General features: G+C 41.7%; 1 protein-coding gene across 4 annotated transcripts in view; it reads left to right on the forward strand.

Annotated features, from left to right (window-relative positions):
• Window positions 1-23,372, forward strand: part of PAX9 (paired box 9) — a 48,891-nt gene that overhangs the window by 21,416 nt on the left and 4,103 nt on the right. The window contains exon 5 of one of the 4 annotated variants that reach the window (XM_061611673.1): window positions 21,528-21,630. The exons of 2 other annotated variants lie outside the window; for them this stretch is intronic. In XM_061611673.1, coding sequence (XP_061467657.1) covers window positions 21,528-21,622 — 95 coding nt within the window. In that variant the 3' untranslated portion in view covers window positions 21,623-21,630. Of the gene's footprint in view, window positions 1-21,527; window positions 21,631-23,372 lie in introns of those variants that run through there. One more of the 4 variants, XM_061611674.1, reaches the window with a different exon arrangement.

The raw sequence follows: 23,372 nt of genomic DNA on the forward strand, positions 1-23,372 counted from the left end.
GAATTTAAGGTAGTGTGCTTTTCCTTTCATTGGTCTTGTTCATTTACTGCAAAATGTATTGTGCTGCCTGAACAGCTTCCTGAAACTGTCGAGTAGCAAAGTCAACAGGTTGGATCTGGACATAGGGTACAAGACTGTCTCTGAGGTCCACTGGGTGAATGGCTCTTGGAAGTGGTGGAACTAACAGAGAGGGACCTACTCTTGGGGGGGGCATAAGAAGACCCCTGCTGCTCTGCACACATACACACCTGAATCCCATTGGCAGAGCAGCTGAGAAGAGGGCAGGTGTGGGGGTGCCATGGGCAGCACAGGGGAGGAACACACCTACACCAATCCTTAGTTCCCCTCCCCCTCCCTTATTGTATAGACAGGCCCATGAAAAATGGTGGGAATCAGCACCAGGAGAGGGCTTGGTGGAAGCCATTGACTCCAGTGGAAGAGGATAGGGTAAAATGAGGATCACTCCTCTTGCAACACTTTTTCCCTCTCTCCTCCTGGGCTCGGATGTAGTGTATTGCCAGTGAACCAAGGGGCAGACCTTGGAGACAGAGGATTCCCAGTCACAGGAATTGCTTGCTAAGTTAGTTGAACTTAGGTCCCATTGAAATAAATGGGGCAGGTTGGTTATAGTTTGATTTCATTTGGAACTAAATGCAACTTAGTCTGGATCCAACCCAGTATTTTTGAAGAAGTTGTAAAAGGGTATTTCTCTCTCACCCTCCCCCAGCTAGGTGACACACAACTCATAGCACCAACAAAGTTGTGGCAGTACAATGTAATGCAGATTTCATTTTGAATTTTCAGTATTTACCCTGTGGTAGGGCATCTGATGTGTGGTTGCGCAAAGTTTACGTTGCCCAGGTTGCTCATGGCGCACTGGTTAAATAAGAAACTGGGCACAAAAGAACCATGCTGTGTTCCACTGATTCAAATGCACGTATGTACGACTGGGCCTATGGAAAGTGGACTCTCATTTGCCCTAATCACACTGGGGTGATACCGCATGGCAGCTTCCCATTCTATGGATCTAGTGATGTAATCCTAAACTGGAAGCACGTTAAGTGAGGGAAGGAGCTGCCTGAGGAATGTTTTGCTTCCCTCCTTTCTTTGGTAGAAGAAATCTGGGCGGCGGGGGGTGGGAAGGAAGAATACAAAATCCAGCTGATGCTGAAATGAGTCTCTTTGCTGCTCCTGCAAGGGATCAGTGCACACCAGTACTGTTAGGAGTGTGTACTATAGGGTTAGGGTGGGTACTAACTGATGAAAGGTTGGTATGTATTTAAATACATAAACGATGAGTCAAGACATCCTTAGTTGTCTCCAGTTGCTCAGCCGCTCCCCTCCCCTCCACCACTGTAATATGAGGATCATAAGAATAGCTTGTTCAATAGTGCTGTAGTAAGAATTACTGAAATTGGGGGTGCTACAATAGTGGATTTCCTGTATTGGCAGAGGGTTTTGGATGACCTTTGAGGTCCCTTCCAACTCTGTGATTCTAAGCATGTGGAACACATAATACGGGAGAATAAAAATGCTAAGGAAGAGAGGGGAAACCTGTGGTCCTCCAGATGTTGTTGGATTCCAGCTCCCATCATCCTTAGCCAGCGTTGCCAATGGCCAGGGATGACAGGAATGCCACAGATTCTCCATCCCTGTGCTAAAGCATTAACCAGTACCTGCCTGGGTTGCTGCATATGGGCCTTCACTTTCCCTCCTTCCTCCCACTGCACTAGCCTCATGGACATAAAGTGGGAGCAACCCACATGCAAAATTCCATTTCTGGCACATGAATCATAGTAACTGCTTTTGGAAAAGGGTTTGTGATGTAGCACCATAGCAGAAACTAACTGTGATACTAACTGTTGTGATGCATGAGAGACTGTGTTCCGTAATCCTCATCTTTTATTATCTGGGATAAGAGAATATTGAAAACACAAAAGTTATTGTGGCACCTTAAAGTTGTTACAGCATAGGCTTTCATATGACAGAGTCCATTTCATCAGATGCAAAAGAATACTAATATCAGGCCCTCAGAGAACGAAGCAGCTAATTCATGGCCATGAATGGTACAAATTCCTCTAACTTCTGTGTTGCTATTAGTAAGGCTATAAGACTTAAACAGTTTAAGCAGTAGGTGAATCAACTAAAACTGGCTTTCATTGGCTATTTGGGAAATGCCAATTTTAACTACAGAGGTCCAGTTTAAATTGGTGGGCCTGAGAGTTAAGGGTATGCTTGTTTATTTTTTACAGATAATTTACATTATGTTGTAAGCAATGGGGTAAAAAATAAAGATTAAAGTTGGACTTTTGTCTATTATATTGATTGCTACCTTTTGCCCGTAAGTTGTCTCATACCTCATTCAGCATCTAAGAAGAAAACATTACCACTAGACCTTGGTTTCTCCAATGGGTGGATGTAATAAATTAATTAACATTAACGAATTGAAAGGCAAACAATCACTCAGCTAAAAATCTTGAATCAATTGGCAGCCTTGGTTTATTATTCTCTATGAAAACAGAAAACAACTCGTCTGTGTTTATATGAGAAAAAAAAGTTTCTAGTATTCTCTGCTCACCAGTGATATTTGGTTGCATATCAGGGCCTTTTATACGTATGTAACTAAGACTGATTGATTATTTATTTATTTAATTAGTTTATATCCTGCCCTTTCAATGAACAGAGCAGATAATGTGATATAGAGAAATCACAGGCATTTCCCCCCCTGCCTTCCTATAGTCAAATAAGTGTTTTGCCTGTGGGTTAAGGGCTGAATGCCGTTTTCCTAATCTCCAGAGTTTCCTGAATGAAACCTGATTACTGAGATTCTGTTCAGGAAGTGGTGGTTTTGTAATTGCATCCATAGAACATAGGCTGACCTGAAGTTAGTGGGACAGATTCATCCCTTGAATACTTTTTACATTTACACCACTGCCGCAGGTCAGTGAAGTTGTCACCAGTGTAAAACAAACAAACAAACAGTACAACCTGCATTTAGTGGAAATATTACAAAGATTTTTGTCTGAGTTACATAGCATTATTCTGCCTAACAGCTAGCTGATTAACATCTCTATGCTTGGTTATTTGTGATTTTTTAAGTGATTAATTCCCAACTGAACTTTGAAAACTCAAGCTTCCCAGTATATTTATGTTCGTTCTTTCCACAGATATTGTCAGTCTGAGGTACTTGTTCCTCTCTGTTTCTCATAATCCTTGGACAGGCTGTGTTTAACAACCCAAGGAGAGCCCTGCTGGGCTAGATCAAAAGGCCCATCTACTAGTACATTCTGTTTCCAACCAGGGCGATGTCTTTGGAAAGCCCACATTAAGGAATGGAAGCAACAGCTTTCTCTTATTGATTGTCCCCATGGGCTGGTATTCAGAGGTAGATTGCTTCTGAAAATAGAGCATTGGTGGCATAGTTAACATCTGTTGATAAGCCTACTATCAGGCTGAGAATGTATTTTCATACAGTAACACTCTTTTTCAAACCCTGATGGTCCTGTCGTAGATCCCACATCCCAGGAGACTTTGGGCAGGTTTGCACGGCAATTTAATGTGAGATAGGCGCTACTTGCATCCCCATTTAATTCGCAGGGTTTACATGACGTTGCAAGCAAAGGGAAGGTGTGTCACTGCTTTTCCCTTTAAATCCAAATTAAACCAACCTGCTGAAAATGCAAAAAGTGAAGGAAAAACTGTCTCTGCTTTGCTGCATGTAGGGGCTTTGTTCAGATGTTTTTGCTGTGGTGTGGATCGTCACTTTCAGATACTCCCCTTTCTCTGCCCACTAAACTCTCCATGAATTCCATTTTCTTTCTGGTGGCTCAAACAGCCGCTTCCAACTCGCTCTGTCCTCCCACATCGGGAGGAAGTGATTTGTTACTGGCGCTTACTACTACTATCACTGATGCCGTTCTTTCTTTTTAAAAAAAAAAACTTTAGCAGAGTTCGAACTCTTTCTACCCAAACTCCCTCGGGCTTTGTAAAAGCGAAATTGGACTGTGAAGCATGTGGTGGTGGCGGCAGCAATACCCTGGTGTGATAGAAATGAGGCAGCCCAGAGTGCATAACAACTAGCAACTTCGGTAGCTGCACACAAGCGTGCACACAAGCGTGCACACATGCATAGCCCATGCTGATCTCTCTCTCTCTCCTTCCCATCACCCGTTCTTTTCCCAGAGATCAGCAATAACTAAAAGAGAAAAGGGAAATGTCAGGGTGAGACCCACAGTTAAGACTTTGCTTTCAGGGTAAGGGAGAGGGAAAAGGAGGGGGGGAAGAGCAGGCAGAACAGGAGGAGGAGGGAAATGATCATTGGCCTTACATGGCGAAAGAGAAAGGCACGTTCTGGCTCCACATTGAGCTTTACAAAATAATCCTGTGCACTGTGCAAGTGATGTGACAGAAGGCGTGTGCACACGCGCGTGCACACACTCTTCCACTAAAAATTGCATTTCATAAGTACTTAGTAAAAAAGGGGGGTTGCTATGTCAGGAGGAAATGAAATTGACAAAAAGCTTTTTTGTATCAGTTGCACCCCCCATGATCTCCTGGCTTCAGCATGCAATTGACAAGAAACAATGAAACTCCCCTTTCCTTCTCCATTAGCAATACTCTGAAAGCAGTAAACATGTAAATTTGGGGGCAGGGCCACAAGGAAACAGCGATACTAAACCTTTCCATAGGAACACCAACTGTGAATGGAAAACAGCGGATTGGAAGGTAGTGTGAATCTTGCAAATCTATTGCGATGGGAAAAGCTGCACCTTTAATTCGAAGTTTATCTCCCATGTGAATCAGCCCTTTCTCTTGCACTCATGTCCTGCTTGTGAACTGCCCATTAGGCATCTGGTTGGCCACTGTGAGAACAGAATGCTGAACTAGATGGGCCTATGGTCTGATTCAGCAGGACTCTCTTGATGTTCTGTCCTATCTCAAAAGGTAGTCCTGCGGTTGCTTCATAAATGAGACTTTTGCAGCATCTTAAGGGTTTTTTTATGCCACAAGAATGCATGTCAGATTTCTTATCTGTGTTCTTGCAAGCAATATGGTTATCACTTTCTCTTTGCTGGGCCCCTATATCTGTAAGTCAGCAGGTGAATCTTTCCCCATAACAGGGATTGTGTCCAGTGTCAGCATCATTGGGCATCTGCTGAAGCCCAGGTCCTAGCAGAGCCCCCAACTCTGTTTTTTCTGCTCTTCCTTGCTGCAACCGCCTGATACTTGGCCTCCCTGAGCAAGTGAGTGGGGACCAGAATGAAAGGCAGTGGCATCCTCCACTTGCTGTGCCTTCTCCCTCTGGGCAGTGGGGCTGATTGGGGCCCGAAGGACATGGCAAGCAAATGGGCAGCTGCAAGAATGCAGGGGGCTCCTTTGCCCAATCTCCTCTGCCCAGCTATAGCTAACTTTAAAAAACAAACAAACATAAGCTCTTATAGGATCCTCAGGGTGGGGTGAAGAATGACAAAATACTATGGGTTGTATCAAATGTCGCACAATGTCTCAGTCCCAACAGTGCGCAGCAGGACTTGCTCCCCTCCCCCTGCATGCCCACTAAATCTGTTTTTAGGGGTTCTCCCAACCCTCCAGAGCAGATTTGGGGAGGACAGCAGGAAAAGTCCTGTTGTGCTAGTGGAAATCCTTGCGCTGATGGGACGTTAGTTGAATATCGCCTGTGCAGGAAAAATTACTGTGTATGAAGTGACCCTTGGACAGGAAGAAAACCATCCTGGCAAGTTTTTTTCCGTTTCTCTTTTCTGTCCCTACTTACTGGCCCACTTAGGTGCAGGCTGGAAGAAGGAGCAGTTGTTATACGGAGGAGAAAGCCTTATGTTTAGCCCTAATTTCATGCCTTGCATGATTTTAGGTTGCAACCTGGAGCACCTTCTTGGCTCTTTGAAGAGCCCTGCTGGTGTGGGGAAAGAGGCCTTGGCACACCCTGCTCTGACTATCTACCCTCTTCTCCTGCTTACTGGAGCACACTCCACTACCATTTTATATCTCACAGCTGCATTTGGAATAGCAGAGCATAATGTGTGCAAAGCAGATTTCAGCCTAAAAACACCTTGAGTTTCACATGTGATGCCTCAGAGACAAAAGGGTCGCCATGCTTTGGGCAGAATGCAGCAGAGAATTTATCTGAGGTCTTTCCTACCTAGGTCCCAATCGTAAATTACTTTCACAAGAACTGCTTTATATATATGGCAAAGGAATTTTACAGAGCTAGAGAAGGGGTTTTTTTTAAGCAGCATGGTGGGGGGGGGGGAGGGGGAAGCAAGTTTCTGCCCTAAAGAATGTATAGTCTGAATGTTGACAGTGAGAGGGAGGGGGGAAATAAATAAATAAATAAGTGCACTGCTGAAAAATGTTATCCGTAAGACTTAAGAAATAAGTGTGCCTAGAATTGCACAACTTAGAGTAGAACTTTATATCTCCACTTACACTCCTCAAGCCTGGGTAAGGTTTTGTGGATGGTTTAAAATTGGCCAGGCTGCATCCTGAATTGGCTTTGCATGAAGTTACACAGAACCCACTGCTGCATATGGAATATGGAAATCTAAATGCTTAACCCTCTCATTGGATTTCATACTAAACCTGGCAATAAAAAGGTGATAAGAGATCTATGAATTTGGACATAGTGAGATTGCCTTCTCCTGTATGTAACCTTTCCTCCCCCTATGCACTCAGGTCATCAGGAGAGACCCTGCTCTGAGTACCTGGCCTCCAGAGGCGAGACAGAGGCGAGTGCAAGGGACAGGACCTCTTCACCTCTGGCACCCTCTTATTGAATTTGTTCCCTTGTCAGGCTTGTCAGGCCCAGATTAGGAAAATGGCAGGAACCTTTTCAATTCAGTTAGCCTCTATGTAGCCTGATCTGTTTGCTTTATTTATTCTGATAGGGTTCATACAATTGCTTGTGTATATGTAGCTATTTGGAATTATTTTGCTCTGTGTCAAAATTCTGGACTGGATGATGGTGGATGCAGTATATTAATGGATTTGGCAGCATTTGGTGGTCCATGATGACAAACCTGCCATATGTATTTTGTTCCTATGCTATTAATTTACCTTGATTAGAAAATCTGTACATGTTTTCATGACTAAAAATTGCCATTGAAACTAACAGTAATGAGGTAAAGCTAACCATGTCATTGTAGGTTGTGGATGAAGGGGTGCAAGTTGATCCCACTACATACACCTGATTCTTCCAGGTGAACCGCAGTGAGCTCCGTTTAAATCCTAGCTTTGAGACCTCCTCCTTACTGACCACCTGCTTCTATGCCCAAAACACAATACTCTATCCAACAAGTCATACAGCTTCAGGGTACTCTATCTGGAGGAATCTAAGAAAGCAAGCCCAAGAGATGAGTGGATGGTACCAGCCATGTTTTAATCGGAACACCATCTGCTCATAGCCTGGACTTCACTAACTTGGAGCTTCATTGGGGCTACCAAGTTTGTGCCACCAGAAGAGGCAAAGGAGCTAGCGTGGTATAGCGGTTATAGTGTTGGACTAGGACCTGGGAGATCAGGGTTCAAATCCTGACTCAGCCAGAGTCAAATCCTGACTGGGCCAGTCACAGTCTCTCAGCCTAACCTACTTCACAGGGTCGTTGTGAGGATAAAGTGGAGAGGGGGGAGAACCATGTTCGCCTCCTTGAGCTCCTTAAGATGGAATATAAATGTAATAATAAATAAATAAATAAATTCAATGTTATCAGGTTTTTCTCTAGGCCACAAACAGAGCCATTCTCCATTTATTGTGTTTAGTGTATAGGAAGCTGGTGGCGGGATCCCCATTATTCTGTTTGTAGCTGGCATAGGAGCAATGGCCATGTGGAACCCGAGGGACCAGATCTGGCCTGCAGGCCTGTAGCTTCCCCTCCTCTGTCTGCCCTCCCCCCCTTCAGTGGCAAGTTTGGGGGGGATTTACACAAATGGATCGCCTCCCAATTGAATTGCTCCACAGAGGGTGATTTTTGGCAATGTGGTGGCAGCTGGGGAGGGAAGGATTAACCCTCCCCTCCCTGCATGCTGTCACCACGTCCACCCACACCCAGCATGGAAATTAAGCTTTGAAAGAAAAGGAAGCTTCCCCGCCCCCAAAGTTGAATTGTTGTGCCAGGAGGGGCAGGGCTGAGGCTTGGAGGCAGCTGGCCATCCCAGGGAAGAAATAGAGAGAAGGAGAAGTCCGAAAGGGAGAAAAAGAGGGGGGTGGGAAGGAAAAGAATGACAGTGTGGAATGGACAGTTGGCCGTGTATGTACGAGTGCATGTGTGTGTGGATGGAGGAACAGATGTATTTATAGTCAATTTACTAAGTGATCTGTTACGGGATGTGCATGTAACCGCTTATTAAGTTATTTGCCAGAAGTGGTGAGGAGAATCTTACCTTCCCTTGCTTCAGAGATGTGGTAGGAGTCTCCTCACCACTGGCAAGATGATAAAATGGATACAGGCAACCATTTACCCTCATATTTTTTGACACACATCTGTACCTAATGAGTACTAAAATACTCTTTTCCACTTGGCATAGAGATACAGAAGGCCAAGCGACTCTAGGGTGAGAGTGCTGACCCTGTCGGAAGAGTTTCATTGTCTGTGGGGCTTAGTAAGAACTTCCGTGTACCTCCAAGGGGGCTTCCCAGTTGGGAAATGGTTGCATGTAGTCACCCTAGCCAGTGGGGGCTGTCTGCACTCATACTACCAGGCATACTACTAAATACTGCCTATCTAATCAGTCGGTGATGGATTTTGATGCCTGTGGGCTTACAAGAGTGACCTGAACAGCCTGGGTCCTAAGCACCTTGCTGGGTATTAGGGACACTGGCTGTGGGTAAACATGAGGTTTAGGACTGAGTGATCATCTGAAAAAACAAAAAACTGACTGCAAGATATTGCAAAGCTCTGGATGTACCCATGGGATCCTTGTCTTATCTTTAAAAACCAAACTAAATCTATCCATTTAATTGGAGATCACCCAGCATCACAACATAAAAAGTCACAAGCTACACACATTGTTAAGGATGGACGAATCGGTCCATTTCAGTTTCTCCCCGCTTCTCATTTTTCCAATCTTAAATTCACTTCTCCACATTTCTGCATCAGTTTACAATAATAACAGTAAAAAAAAAATGCTCATGAAAATTTGTCAGAGTTTTAGTGTAAATTTCTCCTCATATACATCTTTCTATGCAACTCTGCTGGACATACATATTTTGGCAAGCAATTCTCCCTCATATAATGCATTTATGTTATTTTCTTTAAATATGCATTTTTATGCACGCTTTCCCCAATATACACATTTTTGTATGTATGATTTGGTTATTTATTTCAAGTATATTTCAAGTATTCATATACTGCTTTTCAACGAAAAAGATCACAAAGAAAATCAAAGAAAATTAAATACAATATTATTTAATATTAAATAAATAAATAAAATTAAATACAATATTATTTAATATTGTACTGTATTACAATAAGCAATAAAAATGAAGTACAGTATACAATACAAGAAAACATCAAACCCATAAAATAGGATTCCACACACTCAATACCTTTTGACCAGCCTTCCCACTGACTGAATATTTAAATGCTTGCAAATATGTTACTTACTCTTCTCTTCCAGTTTGCAGGGTATTTTTGCCCCTTCCCACAGAGTGGCAAGCTCCTCATTGTGGGACTCTCTCTAGTATGAAATCCATCTGTGTTCTTGTTTCAGCAGACAATATCTGAAAATATTTAGCCCCAGTTTCCCAGAGGGGTTCCAAATTTATTACCCCTTTCTCTTGTAGCTCTTTCCCCCCCCCCACCTGTTTCTAATAGATAATCTGGTTTGGTTTTCATTGACTGACTCACTAAGAAAGCACTCCTCACTTCTGATTGTTGTACCCTACTGTTTGCACAATATTTTTGCAAGTGGGTAACTGTCAATGCAGGGTCGATCTCATTTTATGATTGCTATTTCTAATGGCAGATTTATTTGAGATATGAAAACCAAATAATTGTGCAGTATATTTTGAATGGAGCGAACATACTGACATTACTCTTCTCTGTGGGCTCCTTTGTGTTTCACCCTAAACCTAAACAATCTGCCATAGCTATTTATGATGTTGCTATAATGCCTCTGTAGTGCCAGTGTAGCATCTTGATGTTTTGAGAATGCCCTGGGATAGTTGCTAATATACGCCTACATATTACTGTAGCACCTATGTTTAGGTGTAGCAAATCTTAGGGCAGAGAAGCAATGTATAATTTAATCATGCCAATCTTAAAACACACTTACTTGGACCTAGGGTCCACTGAAAGCAAAGACACAGATTTATTATTATTGGCTTAAATTGCAGTGGGTGGATAATTTCAGATTGCCAAAGAAATGACAGCTAGAACAAGTTGTTGCTGCAATAGTGATCCTCCTGTATGGTTCTTGAAAGCGATTTTATCATTTATTTATCATTTAGATTTATATGCTACTCTTCATCACATTTGTGATTCCAGAATGGGTTACAAATCATGCTGATCAGTCTCTATGGGTTTCTTTTATGCTGATCAGCCGCTGGGTTTTCTGTGTCTTTTTCTGGGCAATGCTGCTAGAGTGATAATCAAATCCAGGATTTCTGATATGGTTCGGGTACTAGGTTTGGTTTCAATGTAACATTTGAAATGTGCACCATGGTAAGACAAACCATAGCGTGGATACATTATTTCTATGCTCTGAAAAACTGAATTCTTAGGAAGACCTTGCTGTCTTCTGTTTTCAGTCTTTGTTAACTTTGTTGATGGACGACTGCTTTGATAAACAAAAGTTCCCCTGCTGAGCAAAGCTTCTTTTATTTGTGATGCTGAAATGATGGAGAACAAGCAGTACTATTTCCATGCTGCTCTTTATATTCATAGAATATTAGAAGGCGCCTATAAGACCATTGAGTCCAACCCTTTGCTTAATGCAGGAATATTCTTCCTATTCCTCAAGAAAAGTTGCTGAATCTGAAGACAAACAATATACTTTTCCAGAGAACTTACGGTGGTTTGAAGAAGGGATTGTTGCATATGACCTATACATTTATCCCACTTTCACCTCATGGCAAGTATATTTGTTGCCTTGCTGGTAGCAGATCTTAATATTAAGCAGAAATGTTAACAGGATTTGTCTGGTATTTTTCAAAAACCTGCAAAACCAGTTTGACTAGAAGTGATAGTGGAGCAAAATAAAGATGTGAGTGCAGCATGTAAACTGAAGCCACTCTCAAAACACTGTTTCTTCTACTCTGTCAAGCTATCTACTATCTCCTAGCCAGTTTGTTTCCTGCATAGGATTTCTTCCTGGGCAAAATTTATCTGGTCAATGGTCATAACAAGTATATAGCCTAAAAGTTTGCCTTATTTGAGGTAGCAGATTTTTAACATTAGGCCAAAAATATAGGGCTGCTGTAAATTGTAAACGGTGTCTATTGGTGTTATTTGATGCCCACTACATGTGTGCCAAATATAAATCAGACAACTCTGAAAACCTTTTCTTTTTCTTGTTTTGTACCAATGCATTTTTGGCTATTCTAAGGAAACTTTGCAGAACATTCAGGCATGCTTTTTATTACGAGCTTTAGCATGTGAAGGTCAAATCTCTCTGTCCCTCCTAATGTAGCTATTTTCAAACTAGATCAGTGATGGGAAACTTGTAGCCCTCTAGATGATGCTGGATTATAGCTTCCACCATTCCTTATCACTGATATGAACTGGAGTCCAAGAAGACCGGGAAGACTAAGGTTTCCCACCCGTTCTAGATATTCTTTATGAACGGACTTGAGGACTGATTTCTCATTATTCTCTTTTGCAAGTTTCTAGGCAAATAAAATACTGTATGCTTGGAAAAGAAACTCAATTAATTGATTATTATTTCATATAAGTATTTGTGCTCTCTGGCACTGTATCTAGAATTAACAGTGGGCAAAAAATGTAGAATCCTGTATAGCACACTGATACTACCCATTTATTTAGAAGTTCAGTTTTGAAATCAGTGGGATTTGCTTTTAGAGAAATGTGCCAGATTTTAAACAGTGTGTGTGCACGCCTATATTCTGAAGAAACAATTGTGTTAATTGCAACTTTACTAAATGCCACATCAATGAATAAGATTTCCATCACATGTTTGCTGACTAAGTTGTATTTGAATAATGTCTTCTCTTGGGATTGCATAAATTGGTTTGATTATATAAATGATATTTACTATCCTATGGAGAAGTGATGCAGTATGTTCACATCTTGTATATTGCACCTGGCTTACATTCGCTTCTCATTACATTACTCCTCTTATAATTATTCATATATGACTGACATCCCAGTCCACACTCAGAAGTATGATCTTTTGAGGGGAAAATTGGGTGTTATTTCCAAGAAATATGTTTAAATAGATTTTAAGGTCATTGCTTCATTTGGTAAAAAAAAAAAAGCAAGTATGCAGCAATGCTGCCATGTTCCTTGATTATGCAAACATACGATTTTAACAGCTATTTCGCACATGTGAAGTTTAGCCTGTTGGACATGCATCTTTATATTCTGCTGAGCTTTAGGTTTCAAACGGGTAGTTGGGGAATTAATCTGTTTGCATAGGAATGACAATGCCCTGAAGAGAAGGGTGATGAAAGAACAGCTTTCAAATGCTGAAATCTTTTCTATTTGAAAAGAGATGTTTTCATGTCTTTGTGTAGTGCATGGTTAAGGGATGACTGTGCCTTGGTGCAGTCCATTTGTGAAGTTTGCTGAATCTTATAGTCTGAGCACAAGAAGTTGTGTTTCTGAGCTCGATTCAAAGTGCTGGTTTTAACCTATAAAGCCTTACACGGCTTGGGACCACAATACCTGATGGAACTCCTTTTCCGACACGAACCCACCTGTACACTACGCTCAACATCAAAGGCCCTCCTCCGGGTGCCTACTCCGAGGGAAGCTGGGAGGCTGGCAACAAGGGAGAGGGCTTTCTCAGTGGCGGCCCCCAAATTATGGATTGATGTTTTTGATCAGGTGTGCCTGGTGCCAACACTGTTACCTTTTCGGCGCCAGGTCACGACTTTCCTCTTCTCCCAGGCATTTTAGCATGTGTTTTTAAATTGTTTTTTTAAGTGTTTTTAAATTTGTATATTTGTTTTTAATGTTTTTTAAGTATTGTAAACCCCCAGAGAGCTTCGGCTATGGGGCAGTATACAAATGTAATAAATAATAATAATAATAATAATAATGAGGCACAGCCGTACCTAGAGATCCAGTAGCAGCACCAGTATTATTGAAGGATTGATTTTAAGAGATTTAACCCACCTTTCTGCTATACTAGTTCTCAAGGCAGGTTTGTAACTTGTGGGTGCACCTGGATCCATCACTGTTATTGAAAGCCTGGGTGGCCTCTGTGGTGTAGAATGCCTTTTACCAGCTTTGGCTGGTGTCCCAATCGCACCGCTGTCTGGATGATAGTTGGAGTTCAGTTGTCTATTTTCTGGTGACCTAGACTACTGTAATGCATTATATGTGGGCCTGCCTTTGAAGACTTTTCAGAAACGTCAGCTGGTGCAAAATTCAGTGGTTAGATTTAAATGTTCGGACCTCCTGCACCCAGTTATAACACAGGTGCTGGGCCCTCTGCACTGGCTTTGAGTTGGTTTCAGGGCCAAATTCAAAGTACTTCCCAAACATTTTTCCCATAAACCACTTGAAAAATGCTGACAGTCTTGGTGGACAACTTAATGATTTTTCTGCCTATTATAGCAATTGTAATTCCATAGAATTCAAATGGTAGTTCAATAACATACAATATAAGCAATAAAAGAAGCAATAAAATATAATTAAAATTAACAATATGACTATTCAGTGTGATGGATGTGCCATCTCCCATCTTCAACCACAAATCCAACAATGTTCCATGGACCACCTGAATGAAGTTTGCAGACCACTGGTGGTCCATGGACCATTGTTCGGGGACCCTATTTTAACCTATACAACTTTATACTGTTGACCATTGAACCGCACTGTCACTGAGTCTGTTTTCCATCAAGTCTGAAAAACTGTAGCTAAGAGAAGTTATGTATTTGCCCAGTCTGGGAACGGATAGCCAAGGCCGTTGTCATGGCAGCATCAAGATAGACTGGGAGAGTTCTAGCAGTTATCTGTGTTGAGCTGAGTCTTCTGTGTAATGTCTTTGAACTGAGAACTTCTCTCCTAGAGGGGGGGATCTTAAAGCCTTAAGCCATAATGTCTTAATAAAAGACTCTTAACCTGATCTAATGCATCTGAGAAGTTTCTTGAGCAACTTAACTCCAACGTAACGTATGCTGTTTCACGCAACAACGCACACACATCAACATATACAACTTGGAAACCCTTTACCTTATGGGACATCTTTTCCTATATGAACCTGCCCAGACCCTCATCTTTGGCAGTCCTTCTCTAAGTACCCCCTCCAAGGGAGGTACAGAGGGTGGCTACATACAAAAGGGCTTATTCTGCAAAAATGTTCTTCATTTTTGTAACATTATCCCCAGGGAGATATCTCTGGCTACAAGTCTAACATATTTTTGGTGCTGAGCTAAGAATTTTTAATACATCCAACCACTGAGATATTGATATCGGTCTCTCACTCATTGGATGGTTTTTAGCAGCTTGCTGTTTTATGGTGATCACTTGTGAAAATTTCATGGTGGCAAATATGTATCAGAGAGGGATGTTTAGCATGATCACTTTTAGCTATTCTTTTTTAAAAAAAATCTTTAATATTTGTTCACTATATATGTTGCTTTGGGTACAAGGCGACACATGAATAAAGTTATAATAAATAAATAACAATACTACTCTGGCAGGGTGCAACTCCAGATTAAAACAATAAAACAGCAACAATAAATAAAACAAAATTAAAATTAGTGTGAGCAACACAAATAAACATGCCACCAAAACAGTTTCAGCAGACTAATTTAAACTGGTATTAAAAACTTGGGGAACCAACAAAAGGACAGCCTTAGTCTGGTGTCTCATTTGTCTATGGACGGGATTCCACAGCTGGAGTGCTACTGCAGGAAATACTTTCTTTGCCACCAGCTGAAACTCAGAAGGCATACGCAAAAGCTCCTGGTATCTCCTAGTATCTCCGGGGTCAGGCTGGTGCCAGCCCTGGGAACATACGAGCATAGGAAGCTGCCTTCTATTGAGTCAGACCATTGACCCATCTAGTATTGGCTACATTGACTGGCAGCGGCTCTCCCAGTCCTACCTAGAGATGCCAGTGATTCAGCCTGGGACCTTCTGCATGCAAGGCAGGTGCTCTACCACTACAGCCCTTCCTGATAAGAAGCACACTTGAATGGTTAGGAGAGCCAAAAGAAGTTCAGTACAATGGCAAGAAAGAGTTTTCCATTCATTGTAGATCCTGTATTGAGCAGAGGGTTGGACCCCAATGATCTCCAGTGATCCCAGTGTTCTTTCCAACTCTAACATTCTATGATTTTGTACTTTTGTAAGCTGAGTTTCCTACATGTTATTGTTGAGGCCTGGGGTCAACCCACAACCTTATAACTGAGCTGAACTTTGAAACTGGGCCATCCCAGCTCACATTTTAACAATGTCATTACATTAGCAACAAACATTGAAGATTGGCTTACACACAGAGCTGCAGTCATGGTTCCATTTTAAAATAAAGCATATCCAAGAGCAGCAGGTCATTAAAGATAATAGCATCAATTGAATAATATGTATATGGATAAATCATTGGGGTTTTCCAGAAACATAATCACCACTTGAATTATGTTCCTCACTGATATCAAGGAACAGATTAGTCTGTCAATATTGGCTTCTTTCGGTTTCTCATTTTTTTAGCCTGAAGTTCTGTTTGTCACATGTCTTTATCAGTTTGTGATTTTATGAAAGTTTGTCAGCATCATTTCACTTAATATGTACCTTTTGCAAGCAGTTTTCACTAGCAGATGTACTTTTATTCACATTTCCCCCTAATATATAATTTTTTACACTTTTTTTGCTTGGAGAACTTTCAAAGCATAGCAGCCTTTCAGTTTGCATATTTTTCAGGAAGTGAGAATTAAGTGTGAATCGATTCCCACCCAACCCCCAATCTCCACATATATCAAATCTGCTTTCTCTCTTTGTGCTTCCTTGCAACTACACGGTGGAAGGATTATAGGACCTAGATCACCCCTTGTACAATGGCAAGATTCATAGATTAGGGGTTTCCAGAATTTGCTTTTACTAAGGAATCCACCTTCCAGGGCTTAGCATTTTCTTTATCCTCACTTTCTTCCAGGACATTCCATCTGCTCTAGCACTTGGCATTGCCCTCTGTCAGGATCTGCTCAAGTATCCTGCCTCCAGTTTTTATGTGATTGTTGCTAATTCTATTCCCATACTAAGTGATGCCATCAGGGCAGGATTTGTATCCAGTGAAGCCATTCATGCGAAGACTTCCACCAGGACAATGGAACTTCCTCTCCCTGTGCCCCCTCCATCTTCTCTGAGGGGCTGGAGGAAAAACCTGGAGGGTGGATGAGGAGAGTGAGATGAAGTCCTGCTGTGTAGGGAGAAGTCTTCGTGCCAATGGCCTTGCTGGATACACCCCTTTGGGCCAGAAGTCCAGGACCTCAGCAAGCAGAATGACCAGGAGGTCTCCCAAGTGCAGCAGGGCTGGCATATCTCATTTTGAAGTCAGGAAAGCATACACAGCACCTTCTGAAGAAGGTCCCCTCATAAGGGACATGAGGCCCAGTGTCTAATATGAACCCACTGCAACACTGCTTATACTTTTATACAAGCAAAAAATCAGCATATAGTAAGATTCAGCAGCGATGAATGAGGGAGCTGAGTGGCAGCAGTGCTTCACTGTGCTTGCTGGAATGGGCAGGAGTGGGCTGAGGCTGCGGTGGGGCTACCGGAGCTCTAAGTTCACAGTAGCTTTGCAGGAGTGCCAATACCAGTGGAGACTGGTGGCTCCAGTATCAGTGGGGCAGTGAATCTGTCTGAGGTGCTTTCACAACCTTGGACAGCTCCTTGACAATTTGGACTAAAACCCAGAGCAGATTCTAGTCTGCAGTGGCCACCACCTCTCTCCATCCCATCCTGACAAGAGGAAGTATTGCCACTGCCAGTCTGCCCCCTTGTCTGCCACTGCGGATCCAGTCTTTTCCTCAGGTCTTGTGATACCCCCTCTTTACATGTGTGTTTTTAATCCTTTCTCCTCTGGTACTTTCCCCACTCAAACAAAACAATCTCAGGCTGTTTTTGCCCAGATGGGGAAAGATGTAATTACCCTAATCTTTTCTGCCACAGGGTGAAAAGCAACTGGGTAGATTGTTCATAGGGAAACCATCCAAAAGGGGGGGGAAGGATGCAGACACTCTTCTCCTTTCACTCAGACTTCTGCGAAACATTTTGGCTTCCTCCATGGCTACATTTTGTAAAAGGAAAGCCCTTGGGGTGGGGACTGTACAGTGACAGGCCAACAAGTGCATGTGACCTGGAAGTCGGATTGAGGTGGGACTTTCTCAACATTGATGTTCACTTAAATGGTTGTGTGAGTCAACACTAAGCTCAACTAGGATCAATCCAATTTCCAGTCATGTAAGATTCAAAGCTGAAGTGGTTTCCCAGTGCAAACTGGTTTCCCTGCACTGCTGCAAAAACATAACCCCCCCACACCTGAATTACTTTCATAATGAGCCATAGTCCAGCTTTGGGCCTCTTGTGATAAAAAAATCTTAGTCTTGTGCATAAAGAGTGTTACTAAGGTATGCAATTACAAATGTACGTATGTTGAAATATATTAGGCCTTTTTGGATGATGTGGCATATAGACTCAATGTGCAACGATCTGTTTGCTCCATCCCCAACCTACATATGCTAAGTCTACCGTCTGAACAGACCCTACAACAGACAACAGACCCTGAAGCTGCAAGTGCATAGACCTGTCAGTGTAACTGGGAACCAAGCCGATGTGCATGCAGTTTTATTCACAAAATTATTCACCTTTCACATCACTCTGACTATTTGACACCATTTCTTAAATTCTTACACTGGCTTCCTGTCTACTTCTGGATCCTACACAAGCTTCTTGTACTTACCTTTGAAACCCTCCATGGCCTTGTCCCCATTTATCTATCTTGACATGTTCTTCCCTGTACCTTTGATCAATCTCCTCCACCGTCAATCACACAAAAGTCTCCAGCTCCCTTTCTCCCTAGCATGACTGGCATTAGGTTTTAGTAAGCCCTTGATGCCAGCGCTGACCTGGACCCCCAATGCATCAAGCAGGTCTGGTTAGACCAGGGGTGGGGAACCTTTGTCCTTCCAGTTGTTGCTGAACTACAACTTGCATCAGACCAGAGCTTGGAAGTAACTAGTTACAAGTAACGAATTACTTGTAATTCATTACTTTTTTGAGTAACGAGTGGGTAATTCCTTTACATTTTGATTGTAATAGAACTAGGAGTAATTTCACTACTTTTGTGGAGTAATTGTAACGTTTCCAGAATTACTTTTGGGCATTACTTTTTTTTGGGAGGGGGAGAAGGGGAAGTCTGCTCCTCTGATTTGTGGATGAAAATCATGTGCCTCAAACTGGGCTTCTGTGCAGTGTCGCTCTTTCCTCATGCTCTGTGGATGGGGAGGAGGCGGAGAGTGAGACGGAGTGGAGTGGAGAAAACATTTTAAAAAATGGATAGTGATGGTGAAGAATGGAGTGGAGGGAAAAAGGATCCAGATGTCAAGAACATGGATAAAGGAGGAGAAGGAGGCAGCAGCAGAATGGAGATAAAGAACTGTGGAGGTGAAAGATGACAACGTGTGTGTGTGTGTGTGTGTGTGTGTATGAGAGAGAGAGAGAGAGAGAGAGAGAGAGAGAGAGAGAGAGAGAGAGTACTGTGTTTGCACTTGGCACACAAAGTGGCCTCCACCACCCTCTCTGGCTACTGTGCTGCATTTGCAGTATTTTAACTTTTTTGCATCTCAGGGGAAAATGTTTGCTTGAGTGAGTGTTCCTTAGTTGAGGGCAGGGTAGGGTCCAGGAGGTGGTTAAGTGAAAAAGATTATGCTTGCTGGCTGAGTCGGGGGGGGGGAGGTTGCACTTGGTTTGACGTGCAAAGATCTGAGTAGTGGCCTCTGCCTCCCTCCCCACCACCCTTACCAGCGGAGAGACCACCATTGCTATCTTATGAATAAAAATAATTATTCTACTACCTCTGTATGTGTGTGTTTATTTTTAAAGTTGTTTTAGGCTACTTAGATGTGCAGCAGCCAAGGCCAGTACCTTGTAGGCGGGTTTTTTTTAAGTAACTGAAATGTAATTGTAGTGATTACTTTGGAGGAAAAGTAAAGTAATCAGTTACTTTCAGAGCAATTGCAATTGTAACGGTAATTACTACTTTTTTGGGCCATGTAACTGTAACTGTAATTTATTACTTTAAAAAAGTAATCTTCCAAGCTCTGCATCAGACCCAGGAAGCTTGGCCATTGGTCAGGGATGGCAGTTGCAGTCCAACAATATCTGGAGGACAGCATGTTTGCTACCACTGCAACAGACTAAATGTACATAAGTTGGGGACAAGGACACTGGGTGCTATCTTGACACACACACACACACGATACAGATTATGGTGTCCAAAAACGTCTATAGCACAACACTGATATACATGTGTGGGAAATGTAACACTTTTTAACTCTATGATTCCATGCAGACACACATTTTAAGTTGGTGTAATTGAGGGTAACTCTCAAGTTAGATCTTTTGCACTGTAAATCTTTTGTCAGCCACAATAGAATTGCATAAATGCTTTTTGTTAAATATTTAAACCATCAAAAAGACAAGGGGGTTAGAGCTGGATCTTCTGAAGTTCCAATTCCCTTTGACTCCTGCAAAACGTTAATTTTGAGCAATCCAAAATGTCTCCCCTGTGGATTTTGCCTCTTAGAGAACAGACAAAAAATGAACATAGGTTACATTCAGCTATGAGCACTTCTTAAATAATTAAATTTCCTTTCATAAACAATGGCTTCGATTATGGGAGTAATCTTCACAGAACTAAAAAAAACTGTTTCACAAAACCCAGCGCTTAAGTAAAGACTTCGAAGTACCTTACAAACGCATAAACACCACGGGGTTCTCCCAGCTCCTGACTTTGCATTTTGGTGTTCATTTCCTTCAAATTGAAATGCATTGGATGAATTATTGGCCCAATATATGCAGGGCCTTGGAATTTAATCCCCTCCATTTCAATTTTAGGTGAATGCACTTCTTGTAAGAAATGCCAGATTAACAAATGGGAGTCAATTCCACGGTTACCCCATGCAACCTAAATTACAAACTATTCCCTCAGGTTGCCCCAACAGTGTGGCTACAATTCTACCTACTCTTACTCAGGAGTAAGACTCACTGAATTCAGTGGACCTTGCTTTTAAGGAACCATGTACAGGATTGCATGACCTTTTTTCAAAAGTGACATTTGAATCAAATTTTGCATTCCCCATGTTTGTTATTCAAATGACTTACGTTGTCTGGAATGTAGATTTTGTTTTTGTTTTTTAAATGGGTCTCACCCACCTTCTATCCTGCATATAAATAACTTCACAAGAAATCTCTTGCTAGGGTGTTGTCTATGAAATAAGTCACCCTTCAAGGTGATAGTAATGTTTTAACAGTAGAGGGATCTAGTATTATTTAAATAAGGCAAACTATAATTGAACATGTGTGTTAAAATTTATGTACTGCAATTATATCCCACCTTTCCTCCAAAGAGCCCAAGGAAGCATACATGGTTTTCTCCCCCCCCCCCATTTTATCCTCACAACATTGTGAGGTAGGTTAGGATGAGAAAGAGTGACTGGTCCAAGGTCACCCATTCAACTTCCTGGCTGAGTGGGTATTTGAACCCTGGGCTCCCAGGTCCTTGTTCAACACACTAAATACAACACTACACTGGCACACCCATATATATCGCATAGCAAACTGTTTTTGACACTCAAGGGGCTTTAAAAGGAAAAAAAAAGGATATGCAGAATGGAGGTCTCATATTTTAAGATAACATCATTTTCTGTATTTATGCAAGAAATCAAGATTTCACTAAGATCCAGTGTAATGGTTAGAGAGTTGACTTGGGTGGGGAAAATCCAAGTTCAAATCACTGGCCCAGCGACAAATCACTGGGCCAGTCCAAATGCTTTTGGGTGCTTTACACTATTGACTACAGGAACTGGGTTTTCGCCATGGCTCACATACATTGAAATGCCAACCATGTAGGACTGGGCAAATGGCTGCCACAGTTTGTGAAATCACAGCAGCCTTTCACACTCCTGCTGGGTGTCTAAATTGCATGGGAGCCTAAAAGTATCTGAACACAACAATTGCCTGAGGGGATAAATAAGGATTTATTTTATCTGCAGAGACACCTCTGAGGAGAAAATGAGATAACCCTGCATAAACCACCCTGAAATCCTTGAAGAGAAGCTAGAATACAACTGTGTAAACAAAATATTTACATACTTCTCTATTCAGTTACATTACAGGGGATTGTAACCATTTCCAAAGGAGTAGCTGCCTATAATAGTCCATTGCAGCAAAAGCAACTAAGAATCATGTGGAATTGCTAACTTTTAAGGTGACACAAGCTTCTTTGCTGTTTTTACGGGGTGTTGGTGTCAGTGTTTGATGATCTGCAATTATAGATTGTCCAAGGTTTTTTTAAAAAAACTCCCACAAATTTAGAACTTAAAAGAATGAGCTGTGACTTCTCGGTAGTTCCCTTCAGCAGAATGAGAGCAGGATTGGGCCTCAAGTTGTTAAGCACTCTTCATAAGTGTTTGTGCAAGCTTGTGGTCCAGGTGTCTGTTTGTATAAAGAAAGGAGAGGCATCCCTCTGTCACAGTAGGAATTCACAATGAATGGCACTTTACCTAAACAAAACAGGTTCTTTAAACCACTGCAAAATGCCTCCTGTCCTCAAAACAAGATCCCTCCCACTGCTGTTTTGCTGTCTTTTTGTTTGTGTCTTTTAGTACTTTATTTCCCCAGGAATGAAGCCTTAAAGTAGAAGGGCTAAATTTAACGCTCAGCTCGAAATGGTTGGGAATCTCCCACAAAATTCTCCAGCAAGGATTCCACAGAAATGGGTTTGGCAATGCTTTTGTGCATTAATTTCAGAGTGGCTTTTATAAGAGAACGTCCCGTGTGCCCAGCAATCAGATGTCAGACACTTGGAAATCAAATTTGCATGCTAATTAATTCAGGTTTTCATTCAATCTTTTTTTAAAAAAAATTCATTCAACATTTCATTTTGCTGGTAGTCTGATGTAAGCCAACTATGTCTTCGCAACATGGGTTATTTAGATTGACGATAGGAAAGTTCTATGATACATGCATAGGGTACAGATACAAAACCTGTAGGGAAATGACAAAGCACCACCTCTTCTACCAGGAATGGGCAAGAAATGTGATTAAGCAGTTTGCATTTCAAGCCAAATCTATCAAATCCACACTTTCCAAAACAATATGAGAATTGAAACAGCTATCCTTGGAAGTTCATACTTATTTGAATTTTGCAATGCAGTTTACCACCCAAACAGTGTTTACAAAAATGTTTGTTAGTTGAAAGTGTGCATAAAAATGAATATGAATGAAAATAACACATAAAAATGCATATGATGAGAAACTGCAAAAATGTGTACATTACTCAAAACTGTGTGGCATAGTGGTTAAGGTGTTGGACTACGGCCTGGGAGACCAGGGTTCCAATCCCCACATAGCCATGAAACTCACTGGGCTAGTCACTGCCTCTCAGCCTCATGAAAACCCTGTTCATAGGGTCGTCATAAGTTGGAATTGACTTGAAGGCAGTACATTAGGAAAAATTAGCACTAAATGCTGGAGAATTTTCATGAGGATTTTTTTTTAAATCTGCAAATTGCTGCAGAAATGTGGACATGAATTTGAGATTGGACAAATTTATTTATTTATTTATTATTTGATTTACATCCCACCCTTCTTCCCAGCAGGAGCCCAGGGTGGCAAACAGAAATGCTAAAAACACTTTAAAACACCATAAAAAGTTCTTAAAATACATTAAAACAGAACAAAAACATTTTAAAAAAGCTTTAAAAACATCTTTAAAAAAAGGGTTAAAACATATTATTAAAGAAAACATATTAAAAGCAATTCTAACACAGATGCAGACTGGGATAGGTCTGAACTTAAAAGGCTTGTTGGAAGAGGAAAGTCTTCAAAAGGCGCCGAAAAGATAGCAGAGATGGCGCCTGTCTAATATTTAAGGGGAGGGAATTCCACAGGATATGTGCCGCCACACTAAAGGTCCGTTTCCTATATTGTACAGAACGGACCTCCTGA

Source organism: Rhineura floridana, chromosome 2 (assembly GCF_030035675.1).
Source record: "Rhineura floridana isolate rRhiFlo1 chromosome 2, rRhiFlo1.hap2, whole genome shotgun sequence".
Lineage (NCBI taxonomy): Eukaryota > Metazoa > Chordata > Lepidosauria > Squamata > Rhineuridae > Rhineura > Rhineura floridana.